Source organism: Passer domesticus, chromosome 1, assembly GCF_036417665.1.
Source record: "Passer domesticus isolate bPasDom1 chromosome 1, bPasDom1.hap1, whole genome shotgun sequence".
Classification (NCBI taxonomy): Eukaryota; Metazoa; Chordata; class Aves; order Passeriformes; family Passeridae; genus Passer; species Passer domesticus.
In genome coordinates, this window is record NC_087474.1 from 132,717,664 (window position 1) to 132,738,502 (window position 20,839).

The following is a 20,839-nucleotide window of genomic DNA, read 5'->3' on the forward strand; positions in this document are numbered from 1 at the left end:
TCCCATCACAGCTGAGCAGTAAGAGTGGTGCTAATAAGATGAAGGTTACCTGAGAAGTAAAAGGCAAACCAGGACACTTCTGCACTCCTCCTGCCCCACACCCCCCCAAATTGTCTCTCTGTTTCGTGCAATACTCAGCTCCACCATCTAATTTATTATAACAAAGGTGTCCTCCAAAATACTTTTTTCCTTTTCAGTAAGATGCACAAACATTTCCACCCCTTTCCCATGAACAAGGGAACAATTGCATGGGTCAGCAAATAAACAGCTTCTGGAGCAAGAGGATAAATCTGAAGAAGTTTAAACAATCATTGAAATTTCTTCCTGCTGGTGATGAAGCAATTAACTGTCTCAGACGGAGCCAGAAACAAATTCACTAAGAGAATAAATTCTCTGTTTTTTCTCCTTACAAAAAGCCCTTTTACATCTTGCTATGTAAAATCTGTCCTCTTGTGTTGGGAGGGAAGAAAAATTGGACTAGTGCCATCTCTTTGTTTTCTTTTTCTTCCAGAGAAGCTTGCTGAGTAGCAATGGTGCTTTTTTGGGGTTAGTTCTGGACCTTTTTTTAATGGCATGTTTTATTTAGCCTGCTTATGCACTCCAATTGAGGATACATTTGGCTAATGCTAATACTGTATCAAAAGCCATGAGGTTTGAGCTCTCTCTCTCCATTTTCACTCCATATGTTTGTGCAGAGAAACCTTCACAGTATTAAGGTATCTGACATGCTGTCAGACAAACAGCACTTACAGGGAACAAGGAGTATTAAGGCCATAGTCAGTTTTTGTGATGACATGTAAAGGCTGCCTGTTGCATCCTGCACACAGAGAATTTGTCAAAGTAGGATAGAAAACCCTTGAATGGCCAGAGGCAACACCTTCTGGAAATCCCTCTAGTGTTTTCTGAGCAGGAGGTTCTGTAGCACCTCACCATCTGGCAGGAAATATGTGGTACTGATGGCAGCATGTATGTGCAGGAGGTGACCACGTTGAATGAGACACAGTGACTACGTGACAAATACCCAGAGCTATTTGGGTGACCTGTTCCTTTCTCACAACAAAATAAGCCTATCAACATCCTGTCTACCCGTGGATGTGGAATTTAACACAATGCTAACCTTTCTCTTCCTAGGAATGGGTTCATCGAAGAGAAGGTTGCTTGTTTCACCTTCATCAATACCATCATCTGGCTGGGAAGGTGTCCGAAAAGCTTTGAAGCTATCAGCTGACAGAGGTGGAGATGGGGTGGATGGGTTGGACTGGTCACTGGGAGCGTTCCAGCTCCAGTATCCACTGCTGCTGGTACTAGAAGGCACAAATCCTCCTTCTTTCCAAGATCCATTCAGGGATTCTGTCAAGAACAACAAAAGGTATTATTACAACAGTATCATCGTGAGAGAGCTAAGGAGCTATTTTTTCTAAGGTTTAGATGCCATGTTGGTAATTAAATGCACATTCAGTAAAGGAATGTGAAAGCATTGGATGTAGAGAGGACAACCATATCTAACCCACTGCACACAAATTACATATTACAGATTTGATTTTTATTTTATTTAAAACAAACAAACAAAAGCAGCAAAGTATTTCTCTAAAAAGAAATGCTGCATTTGAAAAGATAACCTGTTCTGAAGCATAAACAGCAATAAACTGTCATATACTGCATGCATGATTTAAGGAAAATATTTAAATTGACCTTTACAGGTCCCTGCAAACCCAAACTATTCTATGATTCTAAATACATCCTCAACTTTCAACAAGAACACATGACTCTGGTGCGGCACCAAAGCAAGCTCCAAGCCACTGTACAGCCAACGGGAAATCCCCTGGGAAAGGGACACACACTCTGAGCCCCAAAACACTAAGCAGATCCAGAAAAACATGACTATCTTCCCAGTATTAAAACACCAAAGAAAACCATAGTTACACTCTGTGTTCTCACAATCTCTCAACAGACACACCTCTGCCTAATCTGAACCTCTACATGAGGTGGTATGTATCCCTTGGGATATACAGCTGTGCAGGCATCTGGTTTCACAAGGGGAACACACAGACAATGGATCACCCCCACAGCCACTCGCTGGAGGAACTGCCTCCTCAGTGCCACAGTTCCCCTTCTATTACATGGGAAGAAGACACTGGAACTAACATAACAGCACTGCCTGTTCAGTCTGAGGCACAGCTTGAGCCACACGTCACATGCAGAGGTCCTCAGGCTTTAGACACCTGCATGTCACTCTCGCTGTCCCTAAAGGGCTGCTGGCAGGACAGGAGCATGCAGGTCATCAGCTCAGTGGAGGCACGGCTGAGCACATCCAGGAGCAGCCACAGGCAGCTCTGCCTGAGCCCGCAGGTTCTCACAGGGCTGGGGCAAATGTGCAGGGACGGTTTAGGTGCAGCTTCTCCCTAACTCAGGCATTGGAAGCTTTTCCCAATGACACTGTAGGTGCCTGAGTATTGTGCAACTTTGGAACTGGCAAGTAAATAACATCTTATCTGTTAATGAAACATTATTTAAGTGTGAGACAAGTCCTTTCAAGCCAGTGCCTGTCTTGAAAAGATCTGCAGAAGTCACTCCTTCATTCCTTCTGAATTTCTTACAGATAAGTTTAACTAATGATAATGGCAAGAAAGTGAGCTATCAAAAGCTTACCCCAAACGAGCGAATTTTTTTGGTTTTTTCTTCTAATTGAGTTGGTTTTGGACAAAATCCTTAATGACTAACATCAGCTGCTCAAAAAAACAGAATGCAGTGCCCCCTTGAGTAGGCAGCTGCTCCAGTAGTACTGATTTACTGATCAGCCCCACACAGCATAAATGGAATTCATCCTCTCCCTCCAGCCTGCCCAGTTCCTCTTTGGAGATGGACAAACATACACATTCTGGCAGCTCTGAAGTTAACATGTGAAAATGTCATGCTTTGTCTCATGATTACAACCTTCATGTGACTGTAATAAAGGTGGGTTTTGTTTCTTTTATATATTTGGTACTTCAGTCTTGTGCCAAAGCCAAAAATTACATCTGGTATCAACTTGTGACCTTAGCATAGCTTAAAATTTTCATGTCTTTAGAAAAACAAAGGAATACTCTTCCAGCTACTACTTTCTGAAACAGTTATGATGCTATTTGTATTCTCAGTATGTACAGCTTCTCCTCACCTTGCTGAAAAAGAGATGCAAATCAAGAGCATTTTTAAAGTAGCATGGAAAAGACTGAATGAGGTTAACGACAGAGAAAAACCAAAGACTGGTTCTCATTCATACTAACAAATCTGTTAATGTAAAGAAGTTTAATATATAAATAAATGCAACTTACTCTTATTTTGGGTAAGTCTTTTCACACTGCTGGAGTTGCGTGAAAGAGAACCAGACCAAATATTATTCAACTGCAGAGAAACAAGGGCCAAACTCTGATCCAGTTTACATGGGTGATCATTCCCAGGAATTCCAGCACAGATCTGACTTTAATATTAATGCTAATGTTATTATTTTTTTTTTTACTTCTAGGCAAAATTCCATTTGTTTTAACAAATGGTCCTTTAATTATACTGCTACTTATTGCCCTTTTTTGGAAAAGCATGTAGAAAAAACTATTCACTAATACATATGTTGCTTGTATTACTAGGATCAGAGCCTAGCCTTGCAATACCAAATAAGCTTTAAATTATCCAGTCTTTACACTTCTATTCAAGTCTTTAGTAAGCCTTGACTAAGGCAAAACTAAGATATTCAGGGAGAAAGTGCCCAAAACCAGCTTCAGAATCTTGTCTGTGACTATTGAAAACATGTGAGTTACATTTTCAGGCTAGTCTTCCCAGATTTTGGGAAACAAGCAGACAAGCTATATGAAGAAATATCAAAGGGCACTTAGACTGTGCTGAGAAATATCAAAGGCAGTTAAACAGCCACCATTTGCCTATTAGCAATTCAAAAGGGCTTGTTTGGAAGATCCTTCCAATTGACAGCTGCAGCTAATGCACACTGCTGCTCCTGACAAGTGTCACCTGCTCAGACTGTCTTAGGTGGCAGACACTGCTTCACCCACAGCAGAGCAGCTCACCAGGACAGGGATGCAGCAGGGGACACGTGTATGCCTTGGCCACACCAAATGCCTGCCCGCCACATCAAGCACAGATCCATCTGCAGCTGTGGTTTTGTCTGTGAGCTGAGCAGCTGAAGAGCAGGTGTGCTTGGTGTGCTTTTACCCTTCTGCTGGCCTTTCCCAGGGACTGGCAACATCCTGTCCTGAGGTGTGACAGTCACCAGGGATGTCACTGTCTGAGGTTTCCCAGGGCTCCTCAGAGCAGTGGCACTCCAATAAACACTTCTGGCTTTCAACACTGGAAAGCACATGAACAAAGGCCATGGGTGTTCATGGCCAGAATTCCAACTAAATGGATAAAACTTACATTTTCTGAAAATAAATGGAAAAAGCACAGCATTGACATTTGCTATGAATTCCTTTAAGAACATCATATAGTGGATCATGCCTGTTTCCATGAAGAAAAGCAAGTACTTCTCAATGTTCCAATTACTGACAGTAGGAGAGCATTTAGTGGTAATTTTAGCAGTTACAAGTGAGTAAGAAAAGTCAGTCATACAAACAATGCTGAGGTACCCTAAAAAGGGTATCCTAATTTAAATTATGCCTTAAAATAAAACACTCCTAAAAATTTATTGTAACTCTAGTCAATCTTGTGTAGATGATAATTATATTTCATAATTGATCTCTTCATTACCTGAAACTTTTAATATGTATTTTCATTTGCGTGTTTTCTGCTATACTATGAATGAAGTAGTCTTTAAACAGTTTATGGAATTGATGGAAGACCACCAGAGAGTTACACACAGCACAGGAACTGGAGGTGCAGAGAGAAGCAGACTGCTTGCTGTGCAGATTGCTACTGCATGGCCTGTCAGCCATGGGCTGTGATCTGGAAGTGCTTTGCCTTATCGTGGCTTTGGGTAAAATCTGATCTCATTTCCATGGAGTGGATGACAAGAACAGCTGCTATCATGTTTCCTGGATATGGCACTCAGGACATGGTTTAGAGGTGAACATGGTGGTGGTGCCAGGTTGATGGCTGGACTTGGTGATCTTAGAGGTCTTTCCCAATCCTAACCATTCTGCAATTCTAGGACTGTATGTGTGCAAATGCAAACAAATGCTTTGGAAAATTAAGTGTTTCAGTGATGTCAAGAGACTTTTTGAAGTGCTCATATCCCATTTATGGAATGGGCTTCTCCCATTTAATAAACTACAGCTGCTCTACAGTTAAAGATAATGTTTCTTTCCATTTCTGCCAGTGCTGCACCAAAGCCTTTGGCAAAGGATAGGTTGGAGCAAAGCTCAGTATGATCCCCAACAGACCAGAAGACAGCCACTCACCATTTGTTCTCCACCACGGCCACAACTCCTGGAAACAAGCCCCCCAATAAAGGGCCCTGGCACCCCTCCCCTCAGCCCCTGGCTGCAAAGGCTTACCGTTGGGTCGGACAGGAGGGCTGCGGACCAAAGGGCTGGTGGATAAACTGGTGAGTACCATGGCTGCTGTTACTTTATCCATGTCCAGTTCTTCTGAAGATTTCCTGAAACACAGTGAGTGGGAGGCAGGAAACACATCAACAAAAATTTAACTTTTTTTCAGTGTGGTTTTATTTTTGTTTTTTAAATACCAGCCCAAATCCTAAGCACAGCACAGTAACAAAAACAAGCCACTTCACAGAGTTCTCCAAGTATTGGTCTTCTGGCAACCTGAGAATATCAAGAGGCTTCTGTAAGAAAACTAACTCAGTGTTAGTAGGAAAAGAAGTGGGAAAAGAGAATACATCTTTGCATAAAATTTTCAGGATTGCTGTGATTCTGTTTAACTTTGACTTTGTTCCTTTTTATTTTTCAGAATTTCAACTATTCATATTCTTAGAATGAAGTGTGTTCTTAGGGTGGTTTTCTTGGATGAAGACAGAGATGCAAAACTGGGTTGAGATTAGCAACATTATCAATATATATTAGCTTCTGTAGGGTAAAGAAAAACTGTGAACTGGAACTAAGGGATGTGAGTTCATTGTTTCTGCTTAACACTATTAACATTCCCATACTCTCTCCAAAAGACTGATCCTAAATTTTTCCTGGTCAGATTAAAAACTAAATATTTTAAGTAATTAGGAAACTGGCATAAAAATGGTGCAGAGGGGTAGGATGGTAGGGGAGAGAAAGGGAGAGAGGAAGGGAAGGAGAGGAGTTGTTTTGCAGGTGTGCTGGATGCTTGAACCAGCATGACGGCACAGGGGCCCACTGCTGCCTCCTTCCTCCATGGGAACCTGTGTACATCAGAGGAGAGGAGAAGGGGTAATAAGGGAAAGGAGAAAGGAAAAAAAAAAGGAAAAAGTTCCTTTTTCAGGGAAAGGAACAGAAGATTTGGACAATGGCAAATGCCACCAGGAACCAGGATTCAGTGATCCATTGCTCAAGGAGTTGTGGGGGGTTTTTTAGGCAAGGAAGGAATTTTTTTTTGTCTGTAACAATTATATTCTGTCTTTTCTACCCAAGAGTAACTCTCTCACAAGGTAAAATTTCTGAGAAGTCAATGCACCAAAATAAAACTACCAAACCCACTACATTTAGCAGACTTTTGCTTTCCACCCTTGTGGGCTGGAAATCCTTGTGGGATTTCCGCCTTGTGGGTGGAATCAAAACAAGACAATTTTTTGAAAACGTTTGCTTTCAAACATATGACTGATCATCCAAAATCATCTTCTCAATTCCTACAGATCAAGTTAATTTCATTCTTACAAAAGGGCACTTCTCCCCCACCCCGTATTCTGCTTTCTGGGTCTCTGGAGATATCTCTGTGCCTTGTCAGGAGCTCAACTGAACAGATCGGGTTGAGTCTAATTTAAAGCCCAAGATAGTAAGTGGTCAGCTACCTGCTGTTTCCCATCAACTGCTGGTCAGTAAGTCTCTAAGAGGAACAGGATGTGCTGGGTGCACTCCCTTTTCTGGAATCCTATCTCACACATCAGGTGGAAGGTTCATTAACTGCAAACTACACTACAGTCAAAGGCTCTTGATATTTTAGTGAGCAAACCTTGAACTTGCCCATGAAAAGGTTCACAGCTGCTTTCTGGCTGATGCAAGGACCCACACAGATGCTGATGAACACTCTCCCACGCCACACAACAGCTTAACTCTCACAACTGTCTTTTGCAACACATTAGTGCCTGGAACTGAAACACTGATGATGGTTCCTGCTGCATTCTCATTATATCTGTAGAAATCCTTCTTTCCTCCAGCCAAGGCTTCTGCAAAGAGCACAGCAGCCATATGGTCATCATCAAGTATTGGAAAGGTCTTGGATGTCTGCTATAATCAGATGAATTCTTAATCTGTCACCCATTAGCTCCTTGTGCCTGCAGAGGAGCGTTTCACTCAGAATGCCAAATTCCTCTGGGCTCAGAAGACCCTTCCTCGGGGTTGACACGGAGATGCTACACTTTCTCAAGACCAACACTGCCAGATGATTTTCCAATTACCTAATATCCCAATATGAAAATCTAGTATCTGAGAAGGCTTCGCCTGCTCTGTAGCCCATTCCTACCACACTACACCAACTGTCCCTGTGACTATCCAGTTGTGAGCGAACCATTACTATCTGCATTTCTGGAACATATGAGGACAAAATGAGCAAAAGTTCCTGATAAGATGGAGAAGCTGATCCCTAGTGTTTGCAATCAGCCTTCCAACAAAGCTCTTCTGTCTGTGTGGCAACAGGACTAACATGTTCCCATCCAGGCCTCTCCAGAATTGCAAAACCTCACTACAGCAGTTGTTGCAAGTATTTGCCAAGTTGGTGTCAAGATGTCAGAGTACAGACCCGGAGCTAATCACAAAGTTTCCCCAAGCAGTTTGTAACTAACTTCTAGTTATTTTGTTTTCTCCCCTCTACAGTGATAAGCACTGCTGTTCTGGAAATCTAGCCCTTGCTCCAGATAATTTTACAATGTCCCAAAATTGTCAGCACTGGCATCTGTGCTTAAGGTGGAAGTTTTCACAAGCAGGCAAAGAATAGGAATAGTCATGAAAATCCCTGCAATTTCTACCTATGCTAAACCAAACTCTTGCAATTACTGGAATCCTTTTTTCTTCCTGATCCAATTTACCAGGATAACAGCCCAAATAAAACAAACTTTGGACTTTCTCTCTGCCCATTCTGAATGACAGCCATTTTTACTATTTACTGCTCCTCAACTGCATCCAGCAAGGAAGAACTTCCACTCATATTTCCCAGCCACAAGAATTTTAACAGCTACAAGTGTTGGCTATGTGACTCTGTTCCATTTTTACAGTTTGGCTCATAAATGTAAACACACATATTTCATATATCATTCAGCCAGTACTGCAGCAGCAGCAGCCTTTGAGATACAGGCAAAGCATAAAACTGAAGACAGCAACCACTAAAGCCATCTGCATTTAGTCAGCATCACATGTGAGTTCATGCCTTAAGATTTCCCCAATATTTTCCAGCTTTCTCTACTGGAAAACTGAACCTGCACACAGCTGTTCAACACTATTTGGACTCAAAGGGGAGAATAACTTGTTTGTTATGCATCAATTGTTCCCAAAACATTTATCTCACCATTGCTAAGGCAATTTTCTGTGGACTGAAATCATAAGCCCTGATGTTACTGTTATTAGGTGCAATGAAATTTAAATCAATTTTAAGAGCATCTACTACGTCAACTATGAAGATTTCTTCTTTTCTCTAACCTCACATCCCAGCCTCCAAATTCCATCTCCCAACTTCTGGATGGATGTATTTGTGTCAGCCCAGTCTGCATTTGAGAACTAACCAGTTTTGGATCCTTTCCTTCCAAGTGTTTGTAAATCCAAACACATTAAATAGCCGAATTACAATGAATCAGCTGAGATATTAGCAGTACTAGTTACAGGTCCTTGGAGGTAGACCTTTTTCCATCACCCCAGGTCTCTTCGTTTCATGTCTCCCTGCTTCCTCAGCAGGGGGAATGGTTTCACTGGATCCCTGCAATACCCTGATCTAGCCAGCCTGGCAATTAAGTGTCCTTTTCTTTAACAGTCAAGGCCAATCAAACTTGGTTACTACACTTTTGATCAATCTTTTCTTTGATTTTGCTGATGAATTTATTAGTTTTTTGATAATAATTTATCAATGTGAACCAACCATCAGTTTCCACAGTCAAAGCTATCTACAAGGAAAGGCTGGCTTTAAGCTCCGAGAGACTAGAAAATGAGGTCCCAGACAAGTCTGAGGCTATGCAAGTGTTCCAAATCAATGCAATGTCCAATCTCCTGCTGTCCCACTTCTTCTGCCAGCTCCTGGCCACTGTAACCTTCAAACTCCCTACTAAGTATTATTCCCATCTGGACACACCTATACGACAGTTCTATCTTTTCCTAATCTTCAAGCTTGCTCTCAAATAAATCTTTAGAAATACAAACTTTATTCTAGGTTTTCAGTCTTTAGACTACTCTTTATTACTTGCCTGGCTTAGATCAAAAAGCCTGCAGTCCTTCCTCTTGGAAAGACTGCATTTTAAGTCAGTACTCTACCCTAGCATATTTTAAGGGTACTGGAGAATATTCTCAGAGCAAAGAAAGTGGTAGTGGTATCGGGTGCTTTTTATAAAATTGACCCTTTTGAAGAACACAACCATGTTTACTTGAAGCAAAGAAAAAAAATCATTAATTATGATTGATAAGAAGAGAAGCAGTAAAGCACGGTAACTGTCCATGTTAACTGTCTACTGTCCTCCACCCAAAATTCAGCTTATGACAGTGGTTCGCGTAACACCTGGACCTTTTGTAACAAGTACCATATAAATGTGTGCATTAATAAGCTACAATTGGGGCAAAATAACACTATATTTAAATTGCTGTTTCCCTCCCATACTTACACGTCCTAAATTCTCATAAAGAAACCTCTGAAACCTGAGGCCGATCACTTGACTACAGCCACATCACTACAGCCACTGATAATGCCATACTGAGCACTGCATCCATACTGATAAACATGTTGTTAGAAGCTTTCGACACCAAAAATATGGTTCATCATATAATGAATTATTGTAATTAGTATACTAGTAATAACAGAAGCACTTCTGAAGTAAAAATCCTAAAGTACATTTTACAGGTAAAATAAAAATATTTTCATTTTCTTCAGTTCATCATTAAAGGAAAAACCCAACACTAACAAAAAAACAGCAAGAAAATCCATGTACATGGCTGTGACTCCATGTATCTAAAGTAACTATAACCACTTTTCTATAAAGATCTACATCATGCTACAAAATATTCTTACTCCACACAATACTTTGCATTTACCATAATACTTGTTTACCATGTAACAACTCAAAATACTGACAGTACAGATAAATTATATTACTTTTTGCTCTTGTGTTTGGTTGCTGATTATGGAGCTTAAAAACTACTCAACTGCCAAACACAAAACCAAAAATTACAGAGAAAATGATCCATACAAATAGTCCAAGATTTTCAGCAGTCTTTAGTAAAAGCCATAACTTTCACAATAAAACAAAATGCAAAGGAAAATATTTCCAAATATTGTATTAAATCAGCATAGTACTAGAATGATATATGTCAGAACATTGAGAGCGTTACTGTTTACACATTTAAAAAGAGAACTTGTGTTTGATATTTAAAAGAGAGATACACTAATAATGCACTAATTAGAAGTTAGGAATTTCTGCCTTTGCTCATTGTGGTCAAACATAAAATTAACATTTTCCACGCTAACTTTATATTTGCAGACTAATTCATATGCAAAATGAAAGTCTTTTCTTTGTTTCTGCTGTACTTGTTAAACACAAGCAAATTTTTTTTTTTAATACTGACAGTGACTAGAATTAATTCAGATTAAAATACAAATATAAGAACTTTTCTTCTGAAAAAACATATATACCTGAACTTCTCAAGATAAAAAAGAAAAATGCATCAAAGACCACCTCAGAGTCCTCCACCTTCTCCTGTCCAAGCTAATGAATTTTCTGGTTCAGTTATCCAAAGGGCCTTTGGAAGTCTGGCTGCTATGTTAGAGCCTGACAGCACTTGACAGAATCCTCAGTAACTGAGACATTGACTTTCTATTTGGACTGCAATAAAAAGTCTCTGCACATCAGTCCTAAGAGATGGGAGACATTCAGAGAGTCGTTCTCAGCATCCTGGAGTAGAAAATACAGTTTAAGAGAACTGAAGAGAAACTGGTGTGTAACACAGGCAGGTTTCTCAAAGTGTTTTATTTGAACTTGCATCTAGCACTGCTCCACAAAGAACAGGCCTGTTTTTACACGTACTTAGTTCTCCATTGTCTCCCTTTTCACGAAAACCACTAAAAATTGACAGAAGAGAATCCATTCATTTTTACTACCAATTTCTAGATGCAGATATCCAAGAAATTGCAGTACTTGGTTCCAAAGGTTGGCTGATGTAGTCTCCCACACACAGGGCTCTCCCTCATCTCCCCTCTGCTGCTCCAGCCACCTCCTCAAGCTAGATGGCTTCCCAAGCCAGGTGTGTCCCCAGGAGCACCTGGAGCACCCTTTCCCAGTGCCCCCTCCCCCCTGAGGAGGTACAATCCAGTGATGGTACCCAGGCTGCCGTGGAGACTACCACCACACCAGGCCTCTCCATGAGTGCTGGCAGAGCTGTATCAGAAATAAAAAGGATGCCAGATTTACTGTGATTTCTGATGTAAACACATCCCATGGACATGCTCATGCTGCCCCCTCTGCAGTCCACTGGCAGGAATAGCTGCTTTGCCCCCTCTTAAGGCTCCCCAGAAAAGTTTGCTTAAGTTTTGCAAAACAGATGGAAAAGGACTTTTTCATAGAAACCCTTTTATTACTGCTTTTTGAGCAACTTGTCTGACTTCCTTAAAGATAACTGAAATTTCAAACCTATCCATATGGAAACAGGACTGAACTCTAGATCTTACTATCTGATTTACAAAATATGGGATACAGCACACTGGGAGTAGGGAGGGAGAGGATGGGTAGCAAAACACTGCTCTCATTATTGGCTGGTGATAAGATCTCCAGTTTTAAATGCTCTGCATAAACAGGAACAGTGAGGCAAGCCAAATTCCACAGTGGGAGATAAGCTGCAGTTTACAGGAACAATTTATTCTATATATTGAAAAGATCAATCCAATGAATAATTTTTACTTTTCAAACAGCTGCAACCTATCAGGAAAACTTATCTGGTGAAGAGCCCTTGGGGCAATGACTGAAGATGAGGTAGAAGTACGACACAGAAATTGCTTCAAAACAGAGCAATCAAATAAAGGGTAATCTCTTGATAGATTATGAGTGCAAAGCAAAAATTAAATTAAGAAAGGAATAACAGAGAACGGTTATCCCTTATGGTCATCCTTAAATCTTGAGGATTTTTGGGGAAGATTTTCTGTTCCATTTTTTCTACTTTAAAGGCCACTTGCTGATGCAACAAATAACTCTGTCTGCAAATCAAGCTTCAATAGTGCCCTGAAGCAACAGACCAGTTATTCCAAATTTATCCAAAATATTCATGTTTCATCTCTTTCCTGCCTGTGCCTTATGCTACTGTTCTAGTTTGTTCACAGGTACATCCCCACTCATAAATGAGATCACTTTGACAGGGTACTGTTTACAGAAAGAAAACTTCACACTTCTCATGCTTTCCTCAGGGAAAAGGGCTGGACCACTTGCTCAATGCAATACAAATTACCACGCTGAACATGAAAAAAGATGGAAAAGAAACAAAACAAAAAGTCCATAAATCTTCCTTAATTTTTGAGAAGAATGATTAGCTGAAGATATCCTCACAGCAGATGCTACAGGAACTTTGTCTTTCCCAAAGTAATAGAAAATGCAAGATCAGAAATGTTTTGCTTTTCCTTCTTCCCCCCTTATCTATTGCAAGCAATGTGATTCCTACTCTGTATGAATATTCCCAAAATATGTTTTATAATATTACTGCATATGTACAGTCCTAATACACACGCATGGGTAATTTGCCTAGCACAATTTGTCTCTAAACAGTTGCTGTAAGTCAAGTTTAAAATAATATTTAACTTTTTTTCTGCCCACATTAAAGTATAATTTTTTTCTAATAAAATATAAATGTTGATGAAACACTTGATAAAACCTGCAAGTCCTCATCTCACCAAATCGAAGAGCTATAGGCATGTTGTTCTGTTACTAATGTGAACAATTTCCTGAAATCAAGCCAGTCTAAAAAATGACCCAAGGGTCAGTTTCTGTTTATTGTTAATATTTACATGTCATTCTTTCTGCGCTTTCCAATTATTTGGAATTTTTTTTTTTTTCCAAGCAAGAAGCAAAGAGAATTGTAAATAAAAAGCCACTGACTCTGGATAGAGCTGCCAACACTGCTGCAAGAGATCTGGAGACTCCAGGCAAGAAAAACCTCTGAGAGGATCTTCTGCTTTCTGCTGAAGTGAGATTGTACCTCCCAAAGAGCAGAGCCACTAAGCCCTTGTTTCTGTGGCACACACAAGCCAAATCGTCACAGCACGGTAAACTATCTTCCAGGGGCTTCCTTGCTACTGCAGGCATTCAGGAGATACACACTATAGTCCACCTCACAACTGGCTGTATTTCTGTCCTTCTCTCCATCCATTAGAAATCTGCTCCAGAACAGGGAAGGCACAGAGTTAGCTCATCCTGCCCTCTCCAGTCCCAGCTTCTCTTCACCTCCTGTCCTTGGGCCAGCTCTGTAGGGCTACACGGACTACAGTACCGATGATAGCTGACTCAAAGCTATATTGTCTGTGCACACATTCATGGAGAGCATCCAGGTACACCTCTCTGATGGGTTCTCTTTCTATTTCCCTGAGCATCCTACAAGTCTGTGTTCATTTCTTGTTAATGAGAGTACATCCATCATGAGCAAAGGTGCTCCAAGTGCTGTTAATGTGGTTGTGTCAACAAGAACACTGTTATTTTCCTGTTCCTGTTGAAATATATGATTTGACTCACAAGGATAGCTCAGTCACCTGTAAGGAACAGCAGAACCCCACTGCTGCTCTCTTCATCACTTGTTTACAACTAATGAAGTTGGAATTATTTGGTGCTAATAAACTTTTTGTTTTGAACAGGTGATAAAAATGTTTCCTTCTAAATACAGTAAAATACACAACTGACATTTATCTTTACACCCAGTCTAATTACAGGCCAGATTTTAATGCTTTTCCTTTCTTGGTTTTCATTTTCTCAGGGAAGATCATTATTGAGAGAGCAGCACTTCCAGATACTTTTCATGTAGAGCAGTAGGGTGCATGGTACAAATACCAATAACACATAAACTCTCATACCTTATATGTGGGACTCTACAGACCACTTGCAGTACTCTGCAGCCAGCATGGACTGTGTCAAAGGAAGATGCAATAGGGACATTCCCACAACTGATGTATCATCCCATCCCCATGATCTACAAACTTCCTTACATTCTATGACCAGATTAAAAAAGCACAAAAAGAACGTTTTAGATATTTCAGTACATCTTCTATCAGCTGTGGTTCTTCTTTTATCAGCTATACTCATCCTCATTTTCTCCCTCCTCCATACATTGTCCTCATGTCTGGGCTTCAGTCACATTCCAGGGCAGGGAGCAGAGAAATCTGAAATTATTCAGGAGACAAACAGTGCCTTGTAGCAGGTATGGTTTAGTTACTTCTGCAACTGTTCTGTTGTTTTCAACAGACATAGAGAACAGAGGCTCCAAGTTCATCATTGCTTTATTTGTTATGACATCATCTCCTATCAATTGCCTTTTTGATGTGGGCATATCCAGTAACTTCAGCATTTCTTTACATCAAGCTCCTTCCATGTTCATCAAGCCACAGTTCAGGACACACCTGAACTAATGCTGACATGTGAAGGAGTTTTGGAATGAAAATGGCTCAGTCAGCCAGAGACGTGAATTATGTACTTTGTAGCAAACCAAAGTTTCTCCAAATTATACACGAGAGATACAAAGTGAAGCCCCTGAGGCTATTCCAGTGTCAAGACACTGCCCTCACCAATTTTATGCCATGACGACTCCAGAGACAAACTGATGCTCTGACAACACACTGTAATGTGTTGAAGAGCTAGAGGAGACCTGAGTCCTTCTGTTTTAGGAAATAGAGTGCCAGATTACAGACTGAAATAAATCCCACCACATTAAAAATACATTGTGTGATAAGCATCACCATCTTGTACACACTCTACACGAAACAAACTTGTTTTGGGTGACACATTGTTTACCACTAGGTCTTTCAGATAGGTTGCTTTAAAAAAAAAAATCTCACAATTACAGATGAGAGGTTTCTGTTGTTTCCTTAGCACTTGAAATTTCAACTGGATATTTTGAACTGTGAAGTATCGCCACCAGATAATCTCTAAACCTAACCAACACAGTGTTTTTAACAAGGGCAACGACTTCGAAACAATTAGGGCACAAAACCACCTCTTCACTGAACCATCTCTTATAAAGAAGAAATACATTAAATCAAACATCCATCTTTCTTCTTGCTTTTTAAACAACTCTTCATAACTTTTCAAAGGTCCAAAACAACTTAATTTCTTCCAAAGGAGTCAAATACAACCTCTTAGACAGCCATCTCCTCATCCCATGAGTTAAACTTCTGCTGAACAGGTAAGAACTAAAAATATGTTTAAAAATGATGGATATGAAAAGACACACCTCAAAACAACAAGATCTGAGTAGATGAATGGACAGTAAGGAAATGCCACTGAAGCTTCTGGGCAGAGTAGAACCTCTCAGGCATGAGCCAAAGGTGCTTGACACTACCTACACATCCATGTTAAAGCATCACTATGGTTGCCAGCTTTCTTTTTTCTTTTTGGCTGAGCAAGCCATCTGCACAGCTGGTGTGTGGAGAATTTGGGGCTTTCCAAGATCACTGTCCCCTGCATGTACACTGTACAGCATGTGCATGTGACTGCCAAAGAAATCCCAGGTAAGAATAACTGCACCAGAATTTATGTATTTATGTACAGCAAAATAATATCAACAAGAAAATGAGAAAGTATGGACCATCTAGACTATCTATCCTAGACAGCAGCCAGTGTTCACTGATAGCAGGTATTAGACTCTGTGACCATATATATTTCTTCACCACTCAACACTAAGTACTTCATTGAAGATGTTCCTCCTTAATAACCCCACTGAAGATGAGTTTAAAATAATCTGAGGTACAAGGCCCTTCCTGAGTCCGTAAACAATTAAAATTGTTCTGTATTTCCCAGCTGAGGATGTTCTCCTAGGGTACAATTTTCTAACTGACAGATGTTTGCAAGGAGAAGTGGTGGCATATTAGTAATATTTTTTTTTTCATTCATGTAGTATTGTTAAGTGTCCAGCATCCCAATAATGAAAGTTAAAAACCCCAACACCAGACCTAAAGCTTTGATTTAAACGATACCATGGGTACAAGTCCCAATGTGAAAAGGGATGTTTCGCACATAGATCTGGTGACGCTGCAGCTGGGAATGATCATTCTTGCTGTAATAGCATGAACTGAAAACGTTTGCCATGGCAGGAAAAACAGTACCATGCACCTCTACTTTGCATTATACTGCACTAAGGCCATCGAGCAAGATGCCACAGTCCACTTAAACTATGTGACATTATAGTATCTATACCAGACCTTCAGATCTACCTTAAGTTGAATTAGCATTCACCTTTTATCCCACCACCACCATTTAGAGTAGACTTATTCACTTATAAACACTTCTAGCACCCAAAAACCAGTAGTATGAGTGATGATTTGTGACAATTATGGACACACAGTGGTTTCTCTTTAAAGCTACTGAAAAGTCACTTAGTCCCTCATGAAATTTCTGAGCTCTGCTTTCTCACTTTTGATTCCCTTCTTTGAGGGAAGTGAAAACATTGCCCTTTTAGAAAGATGTCAATGAAAAACAAAACAAAAACCAACCAACCAACCAACCAATCAAAAAGTTTATCATAGAATGGCCTGGGTTGGAAAGGACCCTAAAGATCATCAGCTCCCTTGGCATGGTCAGGGACATCTTTAGCTAGACCAGGCTGCTCAGAGCTATGTTGGTTATGTTTTCAAATCAGATGCCACAATCCTGATGGAACAAATTGGACCTGAAGTTAGAATCTGACCCTGTAACTGAGACGACTGCAACACAACAATACCAAATCATCAACAATTAAAGGTTGCATAGTCAAGCAGAGGGTGGACAACACACAATGTGAGACCAGAGGAAGGCTGATATTCAATAACGTGCAATATACAAAACACCTTTCAAAGCAGTAGAGGATGCAGAAAAAGCTGGAGGCAGCAGTTACCACGTATGGTTCTATGGGCATAGTAGGAGATTTGGGCAAAATTAGTCTGCAAATTATTGCCTTCCCTGTCATTTGTTTCCAAGCAATTGACCTATGATCTGTAATACCATTATAGGAAATAACCAAAATATATATTTACATTTAGAGTGAAATAAAGGCATAGCTTCATAAACAATCTGGAGATATGAAAATAAACATAGAGTAAGAAGTCCTATGAAAATTATTTTTATAAAGCATTGTAAACGTACAAGATGGTCAATTTAGATGGAATAAAACTGAAGGGAGGTTTCAGAAATATTTCTAAGTACTCTTGATCTGGATGCTTTTCCAAGATGCTTTTATCATTAAACATTCATTGTGCTATGAAATATATTTGCTCTATGAGTCCAGGGCTTTTTGTTGTGTTTCTATTTGTTTTTTAATTACTTGAATACTTTGTATTGAAAATAATGAAACCATTGACATAATATGTGGTAGCTGAAGAATGCATCTGGCTTAACTCTGATGTCATCTTTTAGTGTTCTTGCTCTGAATTCACTTTTTTTTTTCATTAAAAGAAACTACCAAAACAGTGGCCTGCAGGTATCAAAGGGAAATTGAGAATACACCACCCAGCCTCTGGTTAGTACTAGGTCCATCTTGTTCCCCAGTTTGGTCTGCTAGACAGAAGCACTTCCTCGGTAATGTATGTATTTGTGTTAGAAGCTGCTTAGAAAGCCAAAATACAACAATGTTACACAGACTCAGTTGCTGAGTTTTCAAATCAGGCAGCAAACCTGCTCACCACCTTTACTTTTCATTATTATTTTTGTCTAGGAAAACACTGCTCTCACAAATATTACAAGTGATAATTACCATGACATAAAACAGCCAGTCACTTATTGTGGGTCTGGCATGATGCTCATGTTATCCATTATCAGACTTCCATAAAGTTACTTCTGCTGCTGAGGGAAGTACAACAGTCGTAACAGTCACCAAAAGAAATCACACAAAACATGATCTTCATTAACATTTTCACCACTTTCCATACTGTGCTATGCAAGCAGTGTTCTGTATTAAACCACAGATGCATGTTGTAAAAATCTTCCAAAGTCTTACTGAAATGTCCATGTTACACTGAACACTACAAACCCTATTTCTGTTTCCATCAAAGACAACACAGATTTTAATGACAAGAAGGCATCGTTTCCCATTACAGAACTCAATTCTCTTCTTCCTCACAGAAAAGAACTGGACTCTTTTCCACTATTAGTCAACAAAGTACAACATTTTCCATCTTTTATTTTGTATTTTCATACAATTTGCAATGGCCTAATGGTCTAGTTTCTTTGTCTTCAGATCACAACTGCAGAAGTGGCTAAGCATGTGGAATGTTCCACACTAATGAATTTAGAGTATTTATAGTCAGAAAGGCATTGACATTTAAACATTTAGCTAAAATTATTTAAGGCATGCTGTCCATATGCAACAACAGCACCTCTTTCTTCAGAATAGTCTCAGAGGAGCACTGTTAATAGTTTAGTCTTAAAATTATACCCACTAGAAACACAGGCTTGGAAAGCTGAGAGAACAGTAAATGCAATCACACCCCACTCTGCACACTCTCAGGAAGACTGTCTACAGTTTTCCTAAATTCAAACATCCTTGCCCCTCATCTTAGTCCCCCTGCTCCAGTCTTTCTACACTCCATGTACTTCCTGACACCAGACTTCCCCTAGTATGTCTGTCTTTTCCAACAACTATCAAAGAATTTCAAAGAGAAAAAAGCCCCCAAGATTTAATTAAAATTCTACGGTTAAGGCAAATAAAGACATTAACCAATAAATAAATAAATCTTTTCATAAAACAGATGAAAAGTAGAAGCTTTAGCCTGTGAGCAGCTGCCAGGTGCCTGCTTAACATCTGCTTTTATCAAGTCCTCTCTCAGTCCTGGACAGCCACAGCCCCCTCCTTGCTGCTCTCTGGGGAGCCCCCAATCAGTGTGTTAGCTGCTTTGAACAAAAGAGACACACCCATCATGGAGAGTTACTTCTTCATGAGTCACTGAAAACAGCATTCACCTGACAGCAGGTTTTAATACAATACAAACATGAGCACTTCCACAGGGGGATTACTTTACTATCCTGCAGATACGCTGTATTTTGGGCAAGCGGGAGCAGTGCAGCTATACACTATCTTTGCTGAACACTATGGCATTTTGAAAATCTACCAGTTTTATTTAAAGAATAAGCTATCTTGAGAATGTCCACAATTTCTGATTGTTTTTCCCCACAGAAAAATAAAGGTGACTGAATTTATGCTCTCTCCATTACACATCTCAATACAGATGCAAAAACTGCAACACAGCTGCAACTCTCCAGTGGAGCTGACAGCAGTCTCATCTCTACCATCACGCTTTGGCTTTTAAAAATAGAAAAACTATATTATTTCTCTCTTACTTCCCTTCAACAATCTTTTCTTGTCCACACACAACCTTGACTCTTCCCCTATCAAGCACAACTTGGCAGGTCACTAATTCCCTTGCCTAGCTTAAGTAATTCTTGCGTTATTTCATCTCCAGCACTAAGTCCTCATATAACCTGCCATTAAGGAAAAGACGTAGCAGGAAAGTACTCCTGGATCCCCAGTATGAACCACCTGACACGAGTCACTATAGAGAAGTGTCTGACAACTTGCACAACAAAGAACTACTCCCCTGGGCAGTGGGAATTGCCCTCTATCCTTTATGTGACAGGATTTTGCTGTTTGCTCTGCAGATCTGAACAGATGAGGAAATTTAGGCCAGCATCTTTCTTTAGAGCATGCTGGGAGTAAGGAAGCCCAAGTGATACCAAGTGCATCTTAGTAGGTTGTTTCCTGTTTGCAAACAAAGATGATGATAGTCTTACAGCCCTGATCATTGTGGCTGCAGCTTCAGTAGTAGGTTCAACTCATCCCTTGGTCTGCATTGCCACAAAGGTATTAATCTTGGGCAGCACACACAGATCCCTTCCCAGAGTATCTGTATGCTTCAGGCACTACTCCATACAGACAAAACTATTAAAACTGCTTGACTTGGAACTTTGAGAACCATGGGTCTTACAACTTGGCCAACAAAATCAAATTAAAACCATATTTGTGACAAACAAATTCGGAAAAAAAAAAAAGCGGCATTTCTGTGCTTCGGGGATGACTGCTAACCATGAAGAAATACACGGCAGAGCCATTGACTACAACAGCTGGACATTTTTACTCATGTTGTGATAATGTACAAGATAATGATACATGATCAAACTGGGGCAAAATGGGAACAAAAAAATAGAGCACATATGCACACAAAACTTTAAAAAAGTACAATTTTATGACTCAAATTTTTGTTGTTGTTGTTGTTTTACATTTCATATTCCATCTCTTGTCTAAGACCTTACAGTTGAATTTTTTGTTCACTGATTACATATAAAATAAGATAAAGAATTATGCATCCA

The 20,839-nt window shown here is 40.0% G+C and overlaps 1 protein-coding gene across 1 annotated transcript in view; it reads right to left on the reverse strand.

Annotated features, from left to right (window-relative positions):
* ZNF704 (zinc finger protein 704) overlaps positions 1–20,839 on the reverse strand; it is a 102,173-nt gene that overhangs the window by 33,564 nt on the left and 47,770 nt on the right. The window contains exons 3-4 of the mRNA XM_064390122.1: positions 5,481–5,584; positions 1,118–1,350 (exon numbers count right to left, since the gene is read on the reverse strand). Coding sequence (XP_064246192.1) covers positions 1,118–1,350; positions 5,481–5,584 — 337 coding nt within the window. The remainder of the gene's footprint in view (positions 1–1,117; positions 1,351–5,480; positions 5,585–20,839) is intronic.